This window comes from Mauremys reevesii, linkage group 2, assembly GCF_016161935.1.
Source record: "Mauremys reevesii isolate NIE-2019 linkage group 2, ASM1616193v1, whole genome shotgun sequence".
In the NCBI taxonomy this organism is placed as follows: domain Eukaryota; kingdom Metazoa; phylum Chordata; order Testudines; family Geoemydidae; genus Mauremys; species Mauremys reevesii.
Window position 1 is genome coordinate 12340868 of NC_052624.1, and position 23193 is coordinate 12364060.

Here is a 23193-nt window from a genome sequence, read left to right on the forward strand (position 1 = left end):
GACATGATCAATTTATTTTGTTTTATTCTTTTCACTTCAAGGCTGTTGCAACTATTGGTTTTGTGGAGCAAGGTCCATTTGGGCTCCAACCTGCTGTTTTTGAGCTAGGTCCAGATCAAGCTATTTTATTAGAGGTCAGTAATTAGTGTTTAATATTTTGTACTTTACCAAATATATGATCTATATTTTACCAAATATAGGTCATTTTAGAAACCCAGACCAGCAGGGCCATCCCTAGCTATTCTGGGGCCCTATGCAGCCCCCCCCCCAATGGGGGTGGGGGGGAGAGTGGGGTCCCATGCCTCTGTTGGGGGGGGGTGGCTGACCCCAGACCTCCATGGGGGGGTGGGGCTGGCTTGAGGGGTGGGGGAGAACCGCCACCCAGCACTCACTGGTGGCACGGCTGGGGCTGAGGAGTGCAGGTCCAGCCCTGCTGCAGTCCCCAGGGGAGTGGGGGCGGAGCAGGGGCGAGGGCTTTGGGGAAGAGATGGAGTGGGGGCTGGGCTGGGGCAGAGCAGGAGCGGGGACTTTGGGGAGGGGGTGGAGTGGGTCGGAGCTGGGGCGGGAAGAGGCGGCGCAGGGGCTGGAGCAGCACACAGCTGTGCAGGGTTGTGTCACTGCCTGCCCTGTAGCCTTGGCTGCTTCTGTGCTGTGCAGCTTTGGCTCAGAGTCCTGACACCAGCAGCCTGCTTACAGCACAATGGCCTTCCCCTGGCTTCCAGCAGCCCGGTTACTCCTTCCAGGGTGACACCAACAGCCCTTCCAGTCCCAAGTCTACCTAAAACCATCTCCTCTGCAATGCGCAGCCCCTCTCACTGTAGAGCTAACAAAACCTTATCAAGTTGCTGCTCCTTTCAAGAGGCAGTACACAGTACCAACCTGTACGTTTCGCTGGGGATTTAACTCTTCAGTTTGAAACACTTCACTTTGATGGTTGTGTAATAAAAGAAGATTATTTATTAACAAAGAACAGATAGTTAAATGATACCAAGTAAGGAATTGAGATGGAAATGGTTACAAATAAACAAAATGCTTCTAAAGACTAAAACCTAACTCAACAAACTAGAATCTTCTGTTCAAAGTAGATTTCTCACCACAGTTGTTCTTTCAGCATGCCTGGCCAGTCTTTAGCCAGGATCCAACACAGCCCAAGCTCTTGATTTCTTTGTCTCCTCAGGTGAAGTGTGCCAAATTGGCTCTCTCTCTCTGCTTATATCCTCAAAGTTTATCTTTGTTTTCAAAGTCAAGAAGCCTTCCTGCATCCACCATGGAGTTGACACCATGCTAATTTTTATAGTCTCCACCACCATCATGATAGTTAAATGGTTATCTCCCCTACTCGTTAATTTGATGGCTTTGTTTATCTTTTATGTAAATATACTTCTGCAGTCTCTCTTTGCTCAGTTTACATTGGAGACACATTCAAGCAGGTGCGACCATATTCCTTTGTCTAGGGCAGGATGATTTAAGCCCTATCTCCCAAACACATTTTAAGAACATATTTCCAGCCCATATTTAGAATTTTTCATATATCACCCATACATACGCCAGGCCTCTTGGAGGTCTCTCATGCATAGGAAGAATGCACTCACTAAACCACCATTAGGAGGCTGTAGTGTACCTCCTTTCCTTCATATATGTGGACAGTGGTGAGGGGAGTGGTGCCATGGCCCTATCACCTTTCTATGCCTTTGAGGAGGCTTGTACTCCAAGAGGTGCTAGTGAGTAGCATTTGAGAGCATAGGGACTAATTATGAGTGCTTGTAAGGGGAGAAGGCACCTGTGCCCTTCCAGCTCTGCACACATATCCAGGGGACAAGCCCAGTCTGACCCTAATCAAGGGATCCTGTCTGAAGCCATAGACAACAACAGTTTAAGATCACAGGAGTACATTCCTTACTGTAATGGAGGAAGTCAAATCCAAGAAAACACTTTCCTTCACAGGTTGCCTTGGGAAGGAAGGGCAATCTTTCCTCCTCTTTCCTTTTGAAGCATAAATTCCTTTGTTGCATGCCTGCAGACGTTTATGCTCCATTTTGGATGATGGTTGTGCTCTTTTCGAAGAGGGACTCTCCAATTAATATATAGATCTTGCTGATACTACTGTTTTCTTTGCTGTCCTTTCCCATTTTCTCAGATCCATATTACACAGAGATCTTCTGCAGAGTGCTGATTGGTTGAAGGATGCACAGGAATGGATAAAAACATTGGTAGTGATCTCTGCATTGCTATCCACACTCTTTTGCAGTATATTTATCCCATATTTAAGACTTGATTCTGCCCTCATTTACACTGGTGAATTCAGAAGACCTACTCCTGATTTAACTCAAAGTAACTGAGAGCAGACTTTGAACATTAGAGACTTTTTCTGAAATATGTAAGGACTTATGATTAATTGATTGCTCGAGTTTTTTTGTAATGAACATCTCTGTATAGAAGTCTAAGAATTGTGCGAAATTAGTTATGAGCACTGCTATTTGATTGTGTGTAATCTTCTCTTTTAGGTAGCGTTTTCCCCATCTTCTCCTGAAAACCTGAAGCAAACATTCACTATTGTTTGTGATAATTGCCAGATCAATGACATCACAGTTACAGGTTTGTTTCTAGCGTGTTTTGAGATATTTGATAAAGCTGAAAGTACAAGATGATTTAAACATTTTTAAATCAATGGGTTAATCAGTGTTTGCAAAGCATTTTGAAGATGTTAACGTCTATGTACGTTATTAATGTTACATTATCCTACTAAATGAAACATTTGGAATCCCAACTGCATTAGAAACATACCTCTTAACTTGATGTGTGACGCTGGCCTGTAAACTATGTGAGAAAGTTCTATAATGAATCATAGAAGATTAGGGTTGAAAGAGACCTCAGGAGATCATCTAGTCCAATCCCCTGCTCAAAGCAGGACCAACACCAACTAAATCATCCCAGCCAGGACTTTGTCACGTTGGGCCTTAAAAACCTTTAAGGATGGAGATTCCACCACCTCCATAGGTAACCCATTCCAGTGCTTCACCACCCTCCTAGTGAAATAGTGTTTCCTAATATCCAACCTAGACCTCTCCCACTGCAACTTGAGACCATTGCTCCTTGTTCTGTTATCTGCCACCACTGAGAGCCTAGCTCCATCCTCTTTGGAACCCCCCTTCAGGTAGCTGAAGGCTGCTACCAAATCCCCCCTCACTCTTCTCTTCTGCAGACTAAATAACCCCAGTTCCCTCAGCCTCTCCTCATAAGTCATGTTTCCCAGCCCCCTAATCATTTTCGTTGCCCTCTGCTGGACTATCTCCAATTTGACCACAACATTTCTGTAGGGGGGCCCCAAAACTGGACGCAGTAATCCAGATGTGGCCTCACCAGTGCAGAATAGAGGGGAATAATCACTTCCCTCAGTCTGCTGGCAATGCTCCTACTACTGCAGCTCAATATGCCGTTAGCCTTCTTGGGAACAAGGGCACACTGTTGACTCATATCCAGCTTTTCGTCAACTGTAATCCCCAGATCTTTTTCTGCAGAACTGCTGCTTAGCCAGTCGGTCCCCAGCTTGTAGCAGTGCATGGGATTCTTCCGTCCTAAGCGCAGGACTCTGCACTTGTCCTTGTTGAACCTCATCAGATTTCTTTTGGCTCAATCCTCCAATTTATCTAGGTCACTGTGGACCTTATCCCTACCCTCCAGCGTATCTACCTCTCCCCTTAGCTTAGTGTCATCTGTGAACTTATTGAGGGTGCAATCCATCCCATCATCCAGATCATTAATGAAGATATTGAAAAGGACAAACACCTGGGGCAATCCCCTTGATACTAGCTTCCAACTAGACAGCGAACCGTTGATCACTACCCGTTGAGTCTGACGATCTTGCCAGTTTTCTATCCACCTTATAGTCCTTTCATCCAATCCATACTTTAACTTGCTGGCAAGAATACTGTGGGAGACCGTATCAAAAGCTTTGCTAAAGTCAAGGTATATCACGTCCACCGCGTTCCCCATATCCATAGAGCCAGTTATCTCATCATAGAAGGCAGTCAGGTTGGTCAGGCATGACTTTTCCTTGTTGAATACATGTTGACTGTTTCTAACCATCTTCCTCTCCTCCAAGTGCTTCAAAATGGATTCCTTGAGGACCTATTCCATGATTTTTTTCTGGGGACTGAGGTGAGGCTGACCAGTCTATAGTTCCCTGGATTCTCCTTTTTCCCTTTTTTAAAGATGGGCACATCAGCCAACTCCTTCAGCACCCTCGGATGCATTGCATCCAGCCCCATGGGCTTGTGCATGTCCAACTTTTCTAAATAGTCCTTAACGTGTTCTTTTACCACTGAGGGCTGCTCATCTCCTCCCCATACTGTGCTGCCCAGTGCAGCAGTCTGGGAGCTGACCTTGTCTGTGAAGACCGAGGCAAAAAAAGCATTGAGTACTTCAGCGTTTTCCACATCATCTGTCACTAAGTTGCCTCCCCCATTCAGTAAGGGTCCCACACTTTCCTTGACCACCTTCTAGTTGCTAACATACCTGTAGAAACCCTTCTTGTTACCCTTCACATTCCTTGCTAGCTGTAACTCGAATTGTGCTTTGGCCTTTCTGATTACACCCCTGCATGCTCAAGCAATATTTGTATACTCCTCCCTAGTCATCTGTCCAAGTTTCCACTTCTTGTAAGCTTCCTTTTTGTGTTTAAGCTCACCGAAGATTTCACTGTTAAGCCAAGCTGGTCACCTGCCATATTTGCTATTTTTTCTGCACATCGGGATGGTTTGTTCCTGCACCCTCAATAAGGCTTCTTTAAAATATAGCCAGCTCTCCTGGATTGCTTTCCTCCTCATATTAGCCTCCCAGGGGATCCTGCCCATCAGTTCCCTGAGGGAGTCAAAGTCTGCTTTTCTGAAGTTCAGGGTCTATATTCTACTGCTCTCCTTTCTTCCTTTTGTCAGGATTCTGAACTCGACCATCTCATGATCACTGCTGCCCAGGTTGCCACCCACTTCTACTTCCCCCACCAATTCTTCCCTGTTTGTGAGCAGCAGGTCAAGAGGAGCACGTCCCCTAGTTGGTTCCTCCAGCACTTGTACCAGGAAATTGTCCCCAACACTCTCCAAAAACTTCTTGGATTGTCTGTGCACTGCTACACAGTCAGCCTGTGGAACTCCTTGCCTGAGGAGGTTCTGTAGGCTAGGACTATAACAGGGTTTAAAAAAGAACTAAATAAATCCATGGAGGTTAAGTCCATTAATGGCTATTAGCCAAGATGGGTAAGGAATGGTGTCCCTAGCCTCTGTTTGTCAGAGGATGTAGATGGACGGCAGGAGAGAGATCACTTGATCATTACCTGTTAGGTTCACTCCCTCTGGGGCACCTGGCATTGGCCACTGTTGGCAGACAGGATACTGGGCTAGATGGACCTTTGGTCTGACCCAGTATGGCTATTCTTATGTTCTCTCAGCAGATATCAGGGTGATTGAAGTCCCCCATGAGAACCAGAGCCTGTGATCTGGAAACTTCTGTTAGTTGTCTGAAGAAAGCCTTGTCGACCTCATCCTCCTGGTCTGGTGGTCTGTAGTAGACACCCACCACGACATCATCCTTGTTGCTCTCAACAGGCTTTTCTCCAGTTTCATACTAGAGCTCTGAGCAACCATACTGCTTTCTTACATACTGTGCAACTCCTCCACCCTTCTTCCCCCGCCTGTCTTTCCTGAATAGTTTATACCCATCCATGATAGTGGTCATGTGAGTTACCCTACCAAGTCTGTGTTATTCCAGTCACATCATAGTTCCTTGACCGTGCCAGGACTTTCCACTTCTTCCTGCTTGTTTCCAAAGCTTCTGGTGTTTGTGTACAGGCACCCAAGATAACTAGCTGATTGCCCTCCTTTCTCAGTATGAATCAGGTGGCCAATGAGGGGAATTAGCAAGGGAGAAAACTTAAAATAATGTGTGATTCATTCCATTGGCCTTATACCATTTTGCATTGATTCAAGATTTGATATTTATGATATTGGTTATATATGGTGACAAACTGTAAAATTCCAGTTTTTGTGGGAAAGATGTGCATTTGGGTTTGAAACATGTGTTGTGGCATACCTTAAGCTATATAGGCAATTGTGTTACATTTGCTAAGCTAATTTAACCTTTTGATTTTTAACCTAAATGCTTTTCTTGCCAAGGGCTTGTAAATACTTAAGAAATTATATATAAATTTCCAGGCTGCCTAATAATTTTATTTAAAAATTTGCAGCAGTGCAAAGGTTTTTACTATTTGCTGTAGTTATTAATATACAACTCTTTTTTAATTGGTTATTTTCTGTGATAAAGATTGGGGGTCAGATTCTCAACTGAACTCTCATAGCTCAATTAACTTCAGTGGAACTATGCCAGTTTACACCAAATCATATCAGTTTATACTAGCTGATGAACTGGCCTTGCAACCCCATGTTGGAGTGCAGAAAGTTGAGGAAAACCCAGATTTATCAGCAGTGTCCATTGCTATAGGTATGGTCATGAATAAGCAAGCAGTGTGGATAAACTTAACTGCCATATGGTAAACAGTGATTCTTACTTATTTTCTTGCAGGAAGTGGACAGCTAATCGCTTTAGAGCTTTTATCTGTCACTGGTGGAGAAAGCCACCCGGCCCCTGGTGAGCCTACAGACATAGCAGCACAGCACCTCATACGTTTTGACCCCCAAAATCCACATGCCACAGCAGAGAAGAAACTCCTTATAAGAAATTCTACGTATGTAGCTGCTAGTAATAATTATAATATCACGTTAGGACTGTAGAGTGTTGATTTATGACCTAATATGTGTTACACTATTCTGTTAGATTGTGACCAGGGCTGGCTCTACCATTTTTGCCACCCCAAGCAAAAAAAAAGCCACTTGGACTGCCGCCCGAACTAACGAAGCAAAAAAGAAAAAAAACCGCCCGGACTGTGCCGCCCCAAGAATGGACGGAATGCCGCCCCTTAGCATGTGCCGCCCCAGGCACGTGCTTCCTCTGCTGGTGCCTGGAGCCGGCCCTGATTGTGACAGCAAGAATCCCCCGGGGTTGGGAAATATTCATGCAATTAATCAGCAAATATGAATAAATTTTATTCTTGTTTGCAATAGCAGCCATGGGCACAATATACATATATCAGAGTGCTAAAGGCAGCCACAGATCACACTCATGACTGAATGGCTGATCTGCTGCCATATTTTGATATATTGCCAGCTCTTTATACTATATCCCCCCAGTCCCAGAAGATTTGTAAATGGAGGAGTTGGGGACAAAATATCCCTAGTGGGAACACCTACATCCTAATAGATTAAATTACAAACTCTGTTTGGGATATGGACCACATCTTAAAGTGCATTTATATTGCGCCTAGTACAGTGGGACCCTGATCCTGATTGAGACCACTGGGCATTGAATTAACACTAATAATAATAGTAAGTGGAATCTCTCTGATAACTGAAGTTAGGGGTTTGCAGATAACCAAAGTGTCAATGGGCCAGATACTTACCTTGATTACATTAACGTAAATCCTTAATGACTATTGACTTTACTGGAGTGCAGACAAAATGAAAAGTGACAGAGAATTGTGTCTGGATTTATAAACGACGGGTCAGATTCTCAACTAGGGTAAATTGGCAGAGGTCCATTGCTATTGTGATTCCTGCCTGTTGAGGATCCAGCATCATATTTTCTATACATTTTAATTGCATTGGCATGGTCACTGCACTTTTATTGGAAATCATTTGTATGAAACAAACTCACATACAGGACAGTAGTAAACAGGTGACTATCAAGAATAGTTTTATAGTTTCTGTCATACTAGGCAATATAAAAATTGCACTTGTTCTTTTAGTTTCACCTCATTTGCACTCAGAAATTAAAATATCAGCTTCCTGCCATACTTATTGTGTAGTGTGAGGTTTTAGATGTCACAGTGAAGTGGATTTTAAAGCCTATTAAACTATACAAAATTCCCCATGAAGCAACTCAGTTAAGCAAACATTCTTATTGACTGCATTCAAGTTAAGTGGCATGATTGGCTAACAATGCATAGTCATTTACTTAAATGTCGAGAGTCTAAGCCTGACCTCATTTTACAACTAAATATAGAAACCTACCTACATGATAGCTAGCAGTACAGTCCAAACCCACTGAAGTCAATGGGAGTATTTCCATTGATTTCAGTCGGCTTTGGATGAAATTCCAGAAAGGGAAAAGTTTAATGTCAGCAAAGGCTATTTCTGTCACCTAAATGTAGGGTGACCAGATGTCCCAATTTTATAGGGACAGTCCCAATTTTTGGGTCTTTTTCTTATATAGGCTCCTATTACCCCCCACCCCCATCCTGATTCACACTTGCTGTCTCGTCACCCTACCTAAATGCTGCACTACATTATAGGTTAAGGAGGCTAGAATCATAGAAATGTAGGGGTGGGAGGGATCTTCAAATGTCATTTAATCCATCCTCCTGTGCTGGGGTAGGACTAAGTATACTTAGACCACCCCTAGTAAGTATTTGTCTAACCTGTTCTTAAAAGCCTCCAATGATGGGGATTCCACAACCTCCCTTATTAACCTATTCTAGCACTTAACTATTCTTATAGTTAGAAAGTTTTTCCTAATATCTAACCTAAATCTCCCTTGCAGCAGATTAAGGTCATTACTTCTTGTCCTACCTTCAATGGACATGGAGAACTATTGATCACAGTCCTCTTTATAACAGCCCTTAACATATCTGAAGACTTATCAGGTCCCGTCTCAGTTTTCTTTTCTCAAGAAGACTCAACATGGCCAGTTTTTTAACATTTCTTCATAGGTCAAGTTTTCTAAACCTTTTATGATTTTTGTTGCTCTCTTGTGGTCTCTCTCCAGTTTGTCCACATCTTGTGCTAATAGTTTATCATGGCTGCCTTGTATTTTAATACTGTAACAATCCTCCTATACTAATATAACAATTTTGTGACTAGTAGAGATTTTCTTACAATCTTTAAGGAAAAGGATATTGTGGACTGTGGTACACCTCTACCCTGATATAACGCTGTCCAGTGATGAGCTGCCAAAATATTAACAACAGGTTCCCTCCTCCTCACCCCACAAGGGGGTCGTGGCCACCCCCCCCCGGGACTCCTGCCCCATCCACCCCCCTTCCCTGTCCCTTGACTACCCCCTGCCGCCCCATCCAACCCCTCCTCTCATTCCTGATTGACCCCCGGGGACTCCTGCCCCATCCAACCACCCCTTCTCCCTGTCCCCTGACCGCCCCTGGAATCCCTACGCCTGACTGCCCCCCGCCACCCATCCAACCCCTGCTCCTTCCTGACTGCCCCCCCAGGACCCTCGCCCCCATTCAATCCCCCTGGTCCCTGCCCTCTGACCGCCCCACTCCTATCCACCCCCCCACGATCTCCCAAACTCCTCTGCCCTCTTCCAACAGCCCCTCTCTGCTCCCTGCCCCCTTACCGCGCTGCTTGGAGCCGCTCGGCCGGGACCAGCGCCAGCACTGGCTCCGCGGGGCCCGGGCCAGGCCGGAGCCGCAACCGCAGGGCCGGGACCAGCATCAGCGCCGCAGGGCCGGAGCCAGGCCGGGACCAGCTTCGGCGCCACGGGGCCTCGCTGGAGCTGCGGGGCCGGGACCAGCACTGGCGCCGCCAGGCTGGGCCGGAGCTACCGGGCTGGGATCAGCGCCACGGGGCCGGAGCCGGGCTGGGCCAGAGCCGCGAGGCCAGGACCAGCACCGGTGCCGCGGGGGCCAGGCCAGAGCCGTGGGACTGAAGCTGGGGGCACTCGGCTGGGGCCAGGACAGGACGGGGCTAGGGGCGCTCGGCTGGGACCAGGCTGGGGCTGCTCGGCTGGGACCAGGAGTCGGGCCAGAGGGAGCCACGGGGCCGGAGCCAGGGGCACTCGGCTGGGACTGGGAGTGCTCGGCCGGGGGTGCCAGGCTGGAAGGAGCCGCTGGGCTGGAGGGAGCCGCTAAGCTGGCCGCACCTCCCCTCCCCCCCGCACTCCAGCTTACCTTTGTTTGTGCCTGCTGCTTGTTTTAGGCTTCCTGCGAACATCTGATTTGCAGGAAGCAGGAGTGGGGGAGGAGAAGGGGGATGGAGCATTCAGGAAAGGATGGGGAAGTGAGCTGGGGCCGGGGCGGAGTGCGGGAGCTTTTGTTAAATAAAGCCCTTATAGAACCGGTTGTCCTGGAACAACCGGTTCTATAAGGCTTTCTAAATTTAATAACCGGTTCCTGCGAACCGGTGCGAACCAGCTCCAGCTCACCACTGACGCTGTCCTCGGGAGCCAAAAAATCTTACCGCGTTATAGGTGAAACTGCGTTATATTGAACTTGCTTTGATCTGCTGGAGTACACAGCCTCCCCCACCCACCGGAGCACTGCTTTACTGCGTTATATCTGAATTTGTGTTATATTGGGTCGCGTTATATCTGGGTAGAGGTGTACAATTTTATACTATGATCTTACAGAAAAAAATCTATCTAAATATTTGAGCATAAGCTTTTGTGGGCTAAAACCCACTTCATCAGATGCATGCAGTGGAGAATACAGTAGGAAGATATATATACACAGTGGTCATGAAAAAATGGGTGTTGCCATACTAACTATAACAAGAGTAATTAGTTAAGGTGGGCTATTATCAGCAGGAGAAAAACAACATTTGTAGTGATAATCAGGATGGCCCATTTCCAACAGTTGACAAGAAGGTGTGAGTAACAGTAGGGGAAAAATTAGCATGAGGAAATAGGTTTTACTTTGTGTAATGACCCGTCCAATGTATACCTCCAAGTCAGTGGGACTGCTATGGATACCCGCATGGCCCCACAATATACCAACATTTTTATGGCAGACTTAGAACAACACTTCCTCAGCTCTCGTTCCCTAATGCCCCTACTCTACTTGAGCTACATTGATGACGTCTTCATCATCTGAACCCATGGAAAAGAAGCCATTGAGGAATTCCACAAGGATTTCAACTATTTCCATCCCACCTTCAAACTCAGCCTGGACCAGTCCACACAAAAAAAATCCACTTCCTGGACACTACAGTGCTAATAAGTGATGGTCACATAAACACCACTCTATACTGGAAACCTATGGACCATTATACTTACCTACATACCTCCAGCTTTCATTCAGACCACACCACACAATCCATTGTCTACAACCAAGCTCTAAGATACAGCAGCATTTGCTCCAACCTCTCAGACACAGACAAACACCTACAAGATCTCTATCTAGCATTCTTACAGCTACAATACCCTGCTGAAGTGAAGAAACAGATTGACAGAGCCAGAAGAATACCCAGAAGTCACCTACTACAGGACAGGCCCAACAAAGAAAGTAACTGAATGCCACTATCTATCACCTTCAGCCCCCAGCTAAAACCTCTCCAATGCATCATGAAGTATTTACAACCTTTCCTGAAGGACGATCCCTCACTCTCACAGATCTTGGGAGACAGACCTGTCCTCACTTACAGATAGCCCCCCAACCTGAAGCAAATACTTACCAGCAACCACACATCATACAACAAAAACACTAACCCAGGAACCTGTTCTTGCAACAAAGCCCATTGCCAACTCTGTCCACATATCTATTCAGGGGACACCATCATAGGACCTAATCACATCAGCCACACTATCAGAGGCTCGTTCACCTGCACATCTACCAATGTGATATATGCCATCATGTGCTAGCAATGCCCGTCTGCCATGTACATTGGCCAAACCGGACAGTCTCTACGCAAAAGAATAAATGGACACAAATCAGAATTATAACATCCAAAAACCAGTTGGAGAACACTTCAGCCTCCCTGGTCACTCAATTACAGACCTCAAAGTCGCAATACTCCAACAAAAAAAACTTCAAAAACAGAAACTGCAGAATTGGAATTAATTTGCAGACTGGACACCATTAAATGAGGCTTGAGTAAAGACTGGGAGTGGACAGGTCATTACACAAAGTAAAACCTATTTCCCCGTGCTAATTTTTCCCCCAACTATTACTCACACCTTCTTGTCAACTGTTGGAAATGGGCTATCTTGATTATCACTTCAAAAGTTGTTTTTCTCCCGCTGATAATAGCCCACTTTAATTGATTACTCTCATTAGAGTTAGTATGGCAACACCCATTTTTTCATGACCATTGTGTATATATATCTTCCTACTGTATTTTCCAGTGCATGCATCTGATGAAGTGGGTTTTAGCCCACGAAAGCTTATGCTCAAATAAATGTGTTAGTCTCTAAGGGCCACAGGTACTCCTCATTCTTTTTGCTGATACAGACTAACACAGGTTTCAGAGTGGTAGCCATCTAAATATTTGGTATTACAGTCTTTTTCTGTTTATTAATCTATTTCCAGTCATGTGGAACTTCCTTTCTACTGGCAGATAATGAAGCCTAATCTGCAACCATTAATGCCTGACGAAACTGGGGACCTTGCAAAGGTCAAGTACCATCTAGATGTAGAGTCAGCTTTCTCTCTAAATCCTAACCTGGGAATTCTGCAGCCCCACACTGATCACGAGTTTACTCTCACTTATGCTCCTCAGGAGGTACGGATCAAGATTTCTTATTTCCTATAAATTCCAGCTGTGTATTTTTATGCAAGTCATAAAACCGTTGCTGTAGAGCTTTTTGAATTAAGTTTAATCAACTGTTGTGATGCTGTGACACACAATATTAAAAATCTATGGCGTTATTAAAGAAAAATATGTTTTGGTTGCAAAATATTGAGCCTGATTCTGATCTCAATTTTATACTGATTCAGCATCATTAACTTCATTTACGGTGGCATCAGAGCAGAATTGGCTTAGTGTGTTTAAAAAGACTTGAATCAAACAGATTACAGAGTTGGGGGTACTCCGATACTATAGTGATTAGGATCACATAACTGCCTAAACAGGAGTGGAATTTATTGTGGTTTAAGAAAGATCTTAATACAGGTTAATAGAAAACTGAATTAATAGTGTTTCATAGTGACACATATTACATTATTCAGATTACTGGTATTTATAAATAAGTGAGCTCTTTGTAACACATTACAGCATTACGGTCCAACCCTATGTCATTCCTTCACACTATTAGCAGAAAGGAGGAGCCATCTTCAAGCTTAATATTGCCAACATACAACAGTGCTTCTTTTTCAAGCACAGTTTGGGGTTTGATGACCTCTGAATTTTGATATTAGTGGGATGGATAGACAAAATAGACAAAGATAACTTCAGCTGTTAAGGCATTAAAGTAATTTGATTCTTGATTTAGGGAAATCTTGCAGATATTTGTCTACAGTATGTAATATACCAGGGCAAATTATAAGATATGTTAAGGAAAAAGTCTGAATTACAGTAGAACTTCAGAGTTACGATCACCAAAGTTACAAACTGACTGGTCAACCACACACACCTCATTTGGAACCAGAAGTATGCAATCAGGCAGCAGCAGAAACCAAAAAAAAAGCAAAAAAAAAGCAAATACTGTCCAGTACTGTGTTAAATGTAAACTACTAAAAAATAAAGGGAAAGTTTAAAAAAAAAGATTTGACCAGGTAAGGAAACTGTTTCTGTGCTTGTTTCATTTAAATTAAGATGGTTAAAAGCAGCATTTTTCTTCTGCATAGTAAAGTTTCAAAGCTCTACTAAGTCAATGTTTCGAGGTAAACTTTTGAAAGAACAACCATAACGTTTTGTTCAGAGTTACGAACATTTCAGAAATACGAACAACCTCCATTCCCAACCTGTTCCTAACTCTGAGGTTCTGCTTTAATGAGTATTTTTCTTGTAACCATGCAATATAGTTGTAGTCCTTTACCTTTTAATTATAGATTATTTTGCATCCATTTTTCCCCATTTTAAATGTTCTTGATTTTGGGGGAGGGGGAGATGGATACCTCAGCATAACTGATTTATGTCGTGTCCTCTTTCATATAGCTGAAAGATTATCACAGTGTGATTCAAATTGTGCTGAGGGACATCCCAGAGCCACCTAGGTAAGCTGAAAAGCAATAGTGACACGCAACAGACATATAATAGTGTAACTAAATTATTAGTGTTAAGTTTATTGGTGGTGGTTTATTTCTCTAGTGATTGTAATGCTTGTGAAAAGTCCTGGATTGACAATGCTAAATAATTTATCCACAGAATAGATAGCAGTACAGACAGCATCATTGCAAGCTTTTCCACATGCTTTAGTACTTCCCAGAGGGACCACCTATGTGGGCAAGAGGTAATTCAGTCTCCATGCCCCTTCATTCCGTGGCCTTTCTGATGAGACTACCAGCAAGTTTGCCAATTATTGCCAATTTTCATTGTGGTCTTTGTGGTATAGATACCTGCCACTAGAAATTGAACTGGGATGACTATACTCATTTCATATAGACCAGGGGTACGCAACCTATGGCACGTGTGCCAAAGGCGGCACGCGAGCTGATTTTCAGTGGCACTCACACTGCCCCAGTCCTGGCCACCGGTCCGGGGGGCTCTGCATTTTAATTTAATTTTAAATGAAGCTTCTTAAACATTTTAAAAACCTTATTTACTTTACATACAACAATTGTTTAGTTATATATTATAGACTTATAGAAAGAGACCTTCTAAAAACGTTCACATGTATAATTGGCACGCAAAACCTTAAATTAGAGTGAATGAATGAAGACTTGGCACACCACTTCTGAAAGGTTGCCAACCCCTGATATAGACCAGTGAACAGCCACCAGATATTTACAGTTTTCATGCACTAGCCAGGATTGAATTCAGACCTATAGCCAAGAGGCTTTAACTGCCACCGCCATCTTTGTATTTATTCAGACTACTTACTTTATTGATTAATCACTTTAGGATTGCATATTACATTATTTCTTGCTAATGATTTACTAAACAACAAGCCAAGTTTGAACTTTCTAGCTTCACCCTTTTCTGAATTATCTATTTGCAAAGATGCCCATCAGAATATATGGGGAAGAACGATTATATTTTCCACATTTGCATAATTCAAAAAAAGATCAGCCAAAAAATATTCATTGCCAGTGTTGAGGCCTATCATGGAAAACTTCCTTTCAAACACAGTTTGTTTGAGAAGGTTATGAGCAATTGCAAAAAAGGCCTGTTATGGGAATTGGTAGTAGTAAAGTTTAGCTGTAGTGCACACTGTGCTCACCCATCAATAACACTGCGCTTTTCATCAATACAGCTCAAAGTGCTTTACAAACATTAATTCTCACAACATCTCTATAAGGAAGATAATGTTGTTATCATGATTATTAGCTAAGGCACAAAAAGTTAAGGCCCAAAATTCCAGAAGTGGCCTGTAATTTTAGATGCTTTAATTTTTAAGTGTCCAGTTTTAGACACCTGATGTTCAGAGGTGGTGAGCACCTTCAACTTCATCGGAAGTCAATGGGAGCTAGGAGTGCTCAATACTCCCAGTGTCCTACTCGAACCACTAGATACCCTGGGTCTGATTCACCTCTCATTCCAGTTTTACTTCATGGCTTTAATAAAGTTACAGCTGATTCACACCAGTGAAAGTTAAAGGCAAATCAAACCCCCTATATCACACTAGATCAGATCATATATAAATGCAAAATCTGCTCAGTAATTTTGATGATTTCCTCATACAGCTCAGAAAAGCAGGTGATGCTAGGAAATTCAGAATCCAAAACAGATGATGTGATTGCACTGGAAATAGAAGTTAAAGGTTCAACAGAACCATTTCAACTCCTTTTGGAACCATATGTCATTATCATCCCTGGAGAAAACTTTATTGGCGTAAATGTAAAAAAAGCATTTAAGGTTTGTTTACTTCTAACTTTATATTGTTGTTCAATGCATGTAACTAGGTACAATGAGTGTTCCTGGAGCACATATATTGCTATATTGTAACATTAGCTTTGGATATCCTCACTTTTCTGGGTTTAACTTTAACCGTCAATGTTTTATGTTTTTTGTTTGTTCTTGGTTCATTTCAGGGTAGGTGCACAGGTACTATGGTGATACAGGCCACACAAGTAACTAGATAGACCTGTTAGATCCTAAAACTGATGTTAGCATGTTTATAGTAGATAGGTTTTGACATGAGTTCACTGTTGAGGATAAAATTGAAACAGTGCAAACACTGAAATACCTTGTTTCTAAGGCAGCACAATTGACAACATATTGGCATTTTGCAGACTCCCGTGAAAGCTTAGAGTGCATAATTTAGCTCATTAATTTTTCAATTGTTTAGATGTGGAATAACAGCAAATCATCCATCAAATATACATGGGGGAAAATCAGTTCACGTGATATAGTTGAAGTTGAACCTCATACTGGAGTGTTAGGTAAAGTTTCTGTGCTTTGTAATTAATTATTAGTAGAATATTTAAATTGTTGAGTGTTACATTAAGAAAGAAATGGTAGAGTGTGATGTTGTCAACATGTGTGTGAAATAAGGGCCTGATCTAAAGCAGATGGAAGTCAATGGGAGTCTTCCCATTGACTTCTAATGGCTTTGGGGATTTAGCCATGTGTGTTTGTGTTTTAAAGGGGGGAGGAGGGGAAAGATGATGATTATGAAGAAACTGATTTTTTTCTTTTCTAGATGCCAGTGAATTCTGTGAATTTGAATTGAATTTTACTGGAGGCAAACCTGGATATGCCAGCCATAATCTGCACTGTAAAATCGAACACTCTGTGGAGCCAGTTGTGCTGCATGTGGAGGCTGCTTTTAAGGTGACAACAAATACAACGTTTCAGGAGAATGCGCTGGCTGAGGGAGCTGCTAGTGATGGGATATAATGATATATGTATATATATATATATATAGCCTTTCACCTTTTGGGTGTCTGACGTTTGGTACTATCAAATGGCTGGTGGGTGGCCTATGTGAAATGAGTTGGTGGTCTCAGTCCAATACCTAGAAGAAATCTCTTATTTCATCACTAGTTAGCACTCTATGGTTCACTAGGTGTACATAAACTAGAGGGCTGCACACTTTGTTGCTTCTATAGGCTGAGCTCATTGCACATGTCGGGGCTCCTTGCATTCCCCCATTCCCCACCACAAGGTCCCTTTATGCTACATTACCTTCCTCCTCTATTTCAGGGACTTCCTGTAACCCATCCTCACCTACACCATGCCAGGGGTTCTGTTTGCACCCTATCCTGTTCCCTCCATTCCAGTGTCTCCCATTCTCCCCCCATCCATTATAGAGTCTCTGTATGCCCCTTCATTCCCTACTCTGCCACATTCCAGAGTATGTGTGTCCTCTATTCCTCCCTCCCCCTATACCAGTCCCCCATTCTCCCCTTGTGATGTCAGGAGCTCTTGTGCTCCCTGTTCCAGGGTCGCCAGTGCCATAGGATCTGTGTGTGACGGGTTCTCCCCGGGTGCCCCCTGGAACTGGGTACTACTGAGCCCCATGACCCACCAGCCTGGGCTCCCTCTCACACTGTATTGCTGTGACAAGCTACAAAGCCCTCCAGCCTGCACTTTCACCGCATACAAACAGGTAGGGACACACCCAGCTGCAGTTACAAGCACGCTCTCTGACCAGTCCCTGCATGGGAAGGCTACTCAGGCACACACCCCATCTGAAGTATAAACCCAAAATTATACCATCTTGCATTGCACAGGGAACTGTACAGCATAAGCTCATAAAATTCGCCCCCTCCCTCAGTGTGGAGAGGAATATGCAACCGCTTTTGTTATGTTATGATTCCCACACACTTCACTCCATCTCACTGGTTTAGATAAAGCAAAAACAAGTTTATTAACTACAAAAGATAGATTGTATGTGATCAAATCAGATTACCTAGCAAATAAAACCACAAACTAAACTTAATGTATTAAATGAATTAGATATGAATAGCAGATTCTCACCCTAACAGATGATACAAGCAAGCTATAGTTTAAGGGGTAAGCTGCACTTTCCTTACAGCTTGGAATCCCCGGGTGTTTCATTCACAGGCTAAAAATCCCTTTAGCCTGGGTCCAGCACTTCTCCCAGTTCAGTCTTTATTCCTCAGGTCTTTTCAGTTATCATCTTGTGTGGGGAGCGAAGAACACCAGATGATGTCACTACTGCCTTATATAGCTTTTGCATATGGTGGGAACCCTTTGTTCCCAAAGCTTGGTTCCCAGACTGGTCTGTGGAAAAATACTGACATCCCAAGATGGAGTCTAGAGACATGTGGTCTCATCACATGTCCTTGTAAGTCATAGCAGCCATCACTCACAGCCTGTTTGGAGCGTTCACAGGAAGGCTCACCAGGTGGGGGATAAGCTTCTCCTAAGGCCTATTGTTTTTTCCTAATGGCACGTTGCTCTGAATTGGCCCTTCCAATGTATCAAAAAATGATACATGCATACAAATAGGATAATCATGTTCAGCAAATCATAACTTCCAATGACATCTCACATAACCCATCTTGCATAAAATGCATCATCATTAGGCCATAATCATATAATAATATCACTGTGAAGAATATGGGTGCAGTGTCACACTGTGTATTTGTGTACCTACCCCTGTCTTCTCATGCCAGTACCTCTGTATCCTTCCCGCCATGCCAAGATCCCTGCATTTGTCTCCCCTCCCCATGCTAGGGGCTGTGTGAATGCCCCCCATTCCCTCCCACCGGAAGATAAGTCATTCAGCATTTTACACTGTATTGGGTCAATAAGCAGAACTGAAATGGGAGGTAGTGGTATGCTGGAAGGTGTTAATGGTTGCCATCAACCAGTTCTTCCATCTGTCTTTGAGACAGTTACAGATGTGGCTAAAGCTGCTGTTCCGCTAACCAGATGGCAGGGGCTTCACGTGTCCCCCTTTTCCTTCTTCCAGTTTTCACCAGAGTCAATAGGTTTCTGCCTATTGCTGCATAAAACATTTCTGGACATTTTGGAATTGATTAGGTGTTACTGTGTTTCATACACACAAACAGATAAATGCCATCAAGTTGAGTGTAAGCCAAATTTATGTGGCCCTGTCTATGCAAGCAGACAAACTCCTTTCAGCCTTGTTCTGAGGGAACAAGGACCCAGGGTTGACACTCTTATGAATAATTAGTAATTTTTCTAGGGTGTAGGCAGTGTGCTGAGATAGTCCTAGGGTTGAAGTACAAGGCTAGATTTTCAAGGGGATAAAGTTTTTAAAGGGCCTGCTTCCTTTTTGTGCAGACAGTTTGTACCCCTCAAATAAACAGTAAAGATAAATCTGAGTAATCCAGTTTATGCCCACAATTAGATAAGTAGAGCACTTTTGAGTTTTGGGTGCAGTTTGTGCCTGCATGTACAAGCGTTCACTGGGGCTCAACTCTCTCTGGGGCAGTGGGGAGCCACACCGGCTCACTACACACCGTTGGTTCCGGGGAGTTAGTCCGGCCAGGGGGTCTCCCTCAGTAGCCCTTGCTGTAGTCAGCCGAAATGCGGTTAGCCCGGCCCTGGCTCAGGGCGGGGCAACACCGCTAAGTCTGGGTTCAGGCCCTCAGTCAGGGCTGAGCAATAGTAGTACACGGGATTAAGCCCCGGCCCTAGGTTGGGGCGGGGCAACAAACACTGAGTCAGGGGGCTCAGGCCCTCAGGCAGGGCTGAGCAGTAACAACAGTATTAAGCCCAGGCCCTAGATCAGGGCGGGGCAACAAACGCTGAGTCAGGGGGCAGGGCTGAGCAGTAACCATAGGCCCCAGCCTCCTCAGGCCAGGGAGAGGGGGAGTCTGCCACCCAGGAGCTGGGTGGCAAGGGGGACGCAGGCCCTCCCACTCCACTGCGTCCCAGCCTGGGGCCCTAGCAGCGGCCAAAGATACGCTGCTTAGTCAGTGGGGATCCTGGCCGCAACACACCAACATAGGCTCTGGCAGTGCTGCAGCCAGACTGGGGTCGGCTTTCCCCAGGCTACTTCCACACTCCCCCTCGGGCCCTACCTGGGTCCTGGTGTTGGCCTCTGGGGGGTCCAGGAGCATGGGTTCTTCGGAGCGGGGTTGATCGGCAGGTCCAGCAACTCCTCCGGATAGCGGGCACAGGGCCGGGCCGGCAACTCCTCCGGATAGCGGGCGCAGGGCTGGTCCGGCCAGGCCAAGCTGGGCGGCCGACTTGGGCCGCGGGGGTTTCCCAGTTGCAGGCTCCGCTAGGGACGTCTGCTCTCTCCAGTGGCTGGGCTCCTACTGAGCTCCGAGGGCTGGCCTTTATAGTTCCGGGTCGCCGCCTGACCCTCTGAGGGGTGGGCTCAGAGCTCCCTAGCTCCACCCACTCCAGCCTCTGGATGGGCTCTTCCCCCTCTGGGCGGTGGGGAGCCATACGGCCTCACTACACTGCAGTTCATTTTTGCAGGTCCAGATTTTGTGGTTGTAAATTGCTGCTACAGACAGGTAGGCTGGGACTTCTAGAAGTCTGGCCCACAGTGTAGGGAAAATACAGGTTAAGGTAGTATGGCCAGGCTTCCTCAGCTGCTCCCTGTGTTATATATGTTCTTTGCAGAAAGGGCCTAATCTAAAACCCACTGAAGTAAATGGAAAGACTCCCATTGACTTTAGTGGGCTTTGGATCAGGCCTCAAAAGAGGATTTCAGTCTTTAGGGTTATCAGAAGCCTTTTCAGGAATACTAAATTCACATAAAAGTACTGACATGAATGTGACACTTTGGGGGGGGGGTCACCCAGAGAGTAACGATTCTGTCACCACCTGTCCTGTAACCCTAAGTGCTTCTGTACTGTGCAGTTTTGGCTGAGAGCCCTAACACCAGCAGCATGCTCACTGCAAAATGGCCTCATCCTGGTTACTCCTTGCAGGATAACACCAACAGCTCTTCCCAGTCCCGAGTCTCCCCAAAACCATCTTACCTGCAGTATCCAATACCTCTCACTGGATACTGACAGAGGTTATTATGTTTGCTGCCTCCAAAGAGACAGAACAAGCATCATCCTGTTAGTTTAGCTGAGGACTGCACCCTTCAGTTAAATATACAGCATTGAGATGGATTGTTTATTAAAAAGAACATATTTAAATGATTATAAGTAAGAATAGAAGGCACAGATATGGTTACAAATAAAACAAAACACACTTTCTAGTGACTAAAACTTCAGCAAGTTACAATTTTGTCTAAGCAGGTTTCTCATCAATAGTCATTTCCAGCTACTCTTGGTTTTTAGGCCAAGAGGATCCACTCTTCATGAGCTCAAAAGGTGTGGCTTCCCCTTTGTCTGCCAGGTGACGGATGCCAAGCTAGCACTCTCTTTCTGCTTGTATTTACCAAAGTCTACTGTCACTCTTTCAAGAGCCAGGAAGGCTGCATCATAATCATTAAGTTGTCTGCCCGCCTCCCATGCATTTAGCTTGATGGCTTTGTTTATCGTATATGTGGATTTAATCTTCATTGTCTTCTGAGGTATTACCTGGCTCAATTTACACTGGAGACACAGGAAAAGAGGCTAAACACATTCCTTTGTCTAGGACAGCCAGGCTTATGCACTGTTTGCAAAATACCTTTTAAGAACATATTTTCAGCACACATTTATAATTCTTTATACATCACCCGTACATTCATCATTCAATAGTATTAATGACCAGCATGTTATTGGTGTGCATACCTTACGTGACACCTTTTAGATACAGTGTTTGGGAGGAATGTGTTTGTAGCAGGCTGGAGGTGAGTTATGGTATGGGGTGCCCTCTGCCAGTTAGCATTGAGGGACTCCCGGGCCACAATGAAATCTCAGTGTAGTGAGATATTTTAATCAGAAGAAGGATATTTTCTTGGTGATTTTATGATCTCTTCTGTATTAGAAACTGAACCTTTGCTTTCTGTTCTAAGTTAATGTAAACACAAATCTTAGCTAATGTATGCTTTTTAATCAGACAACTTCGGTATTGATATCCATTTTAATGTATATTTCTTGATGTCCTAGGGTCCAGCTCTCTCTATCAATGTTCCATCACTCCATTTAGGTTTAATTAAATTGGGAGAAAATGTGTTAAGTACCTTTGAGATTCAAAACCTAAGTCAATTGCCAGCATGGTGGAGAATGCAAGAAAGTCAAGCTTGCTTAGCTGAAAGGAACGAAGATGTAAGTCATTCCAAGAGGTTCTTTATAAGACTGGTAATATAGTTTTATACAACCCTACCCAGAGCCAGCTACACTATCTTTTTTATCATTTGTGTCTCAGTTCTCAGGGAACTAAATTTCATCCCCCAAATCAGAAAAGTAATTTCAGTTTTCTTATGATGATGAACAAACTGATTTTTGCACATCAAGAAAGTACAGCACAAGTTTTATTAAGTGCAATAATGTTTAGCCATTTTTCTTTGTTTCTATTTATAATGTGCCTAGCACAGATTCCCTGCTGGCCTAATTCTGTGATATGCTGAGCATGTTCTCAGGGGTAGTGAATGACCTCAACTCCCACTGTTGTTAATAGGAGCCTCCTGGGAGGATATCAGCACCTTGCAGGATTGGGCCTTATGGTTATTAAACAATACATTTGAAAAAGTGCAAATTTGTCACAAAAACAACTATAAAACTTCATGCCCAATAAAATACCAAAAATATTGTTTATGATCACCTAGAATGTTATGTGTCAAATATATTCCATCCATAGTCTTGACCCCATTGTTTGTCTAGGAAATCTGTCTTCTTAGATCAGGGGTTCTCAAACTGGGGGTCGGGACCCCTCAGGGGGTCGCGAGCTGTCAGCCTCCACCCCAAACCCCGCTTTTCCTCCAGCATTTATAATGGTGTTAAATATATAAAAAAGTGTTTTTAATGTGGGGGGGGATCGCACTCAGACACTTGCTGTGTGAAAGGGGTCACCAGTACAAAAGTTTGAGAACCACTATCTTAGATGGTATCTATTGGACAAAAACTGGCTTAGACATGGTTTAAAATGATGATCACGCTAATGTTCTTGTATACCTGTCCCCAGTGCCAGATTTATCTGCCCTGCTCCACAGAATATTTTTGGCACTGTTAATCTTGGTACATTCATAGCTGTTATGAACAGGGAGCTATTATGAACAGGAAGGTGTATGTCTGCCAGCCTCACTGAAAACCAGATTTGGTCCCATGTTCTTTCAAGGGAAAGATCTGCTGGACATAGTGAGTCATGCCATTGTCATACTCTGCCTGGGATACATATTAAATCTCTTTGGAGATTGATGCTGGAAATTTGTTAAGCAAGTTGGTCCTTTGTAATCTGAGGGTATGTTTACACTATCCACCGA

The 23193-nt window shown here is 44.1% G+C and overlaps 1 protein-coding gene across 5 annotated transcripts in view; it reads left to right on the top strand.

The window, feature by feature from the left end:
• Positions 1-23193, top strand: part of DLEC1 (DLEC1 cilia and flagella associated protein) — a 64523-nt gene that overhangs the window by 12801 nt on the left and 28529 nt on the right. For all 5 annotated transcript variants that reach the window (XR_005593902.1, XM_039523844.1, XM_039523846.1 and 2 more), the window contains exons 11-19: positions 42-134; positions 2505-2595; positions 6574-6736; positions 12368-12560; positions 13935-13993; positions 15623-15794; positions 16228-16321; positions 16582-16712; positions 21881-22039. Coding sequence is in view for 4 of the 5 variants with exons in the window: in XM_039523844.1 (XP_039379778.1) it covers positions 42-134; positions 2505-2595; positions 6574-6736; positions 12368-12560; positions 13935-13993; positions 15623-15794; positions 16228-16321; positions 16582-16712; positions 21881-22039 (1155 nt within the window). In the remaining variant the exon portion in view is untranslated. The remainder of the gene's footprint in view (positions 1-41; positions 135-2504; positions 2596-6573; positions 6737-12367; positions 12561-13934; positions 13994-15622; positions 15795-16227; positions 16322-16581; positions 16713-21880; positions 22040-23193) is intronic.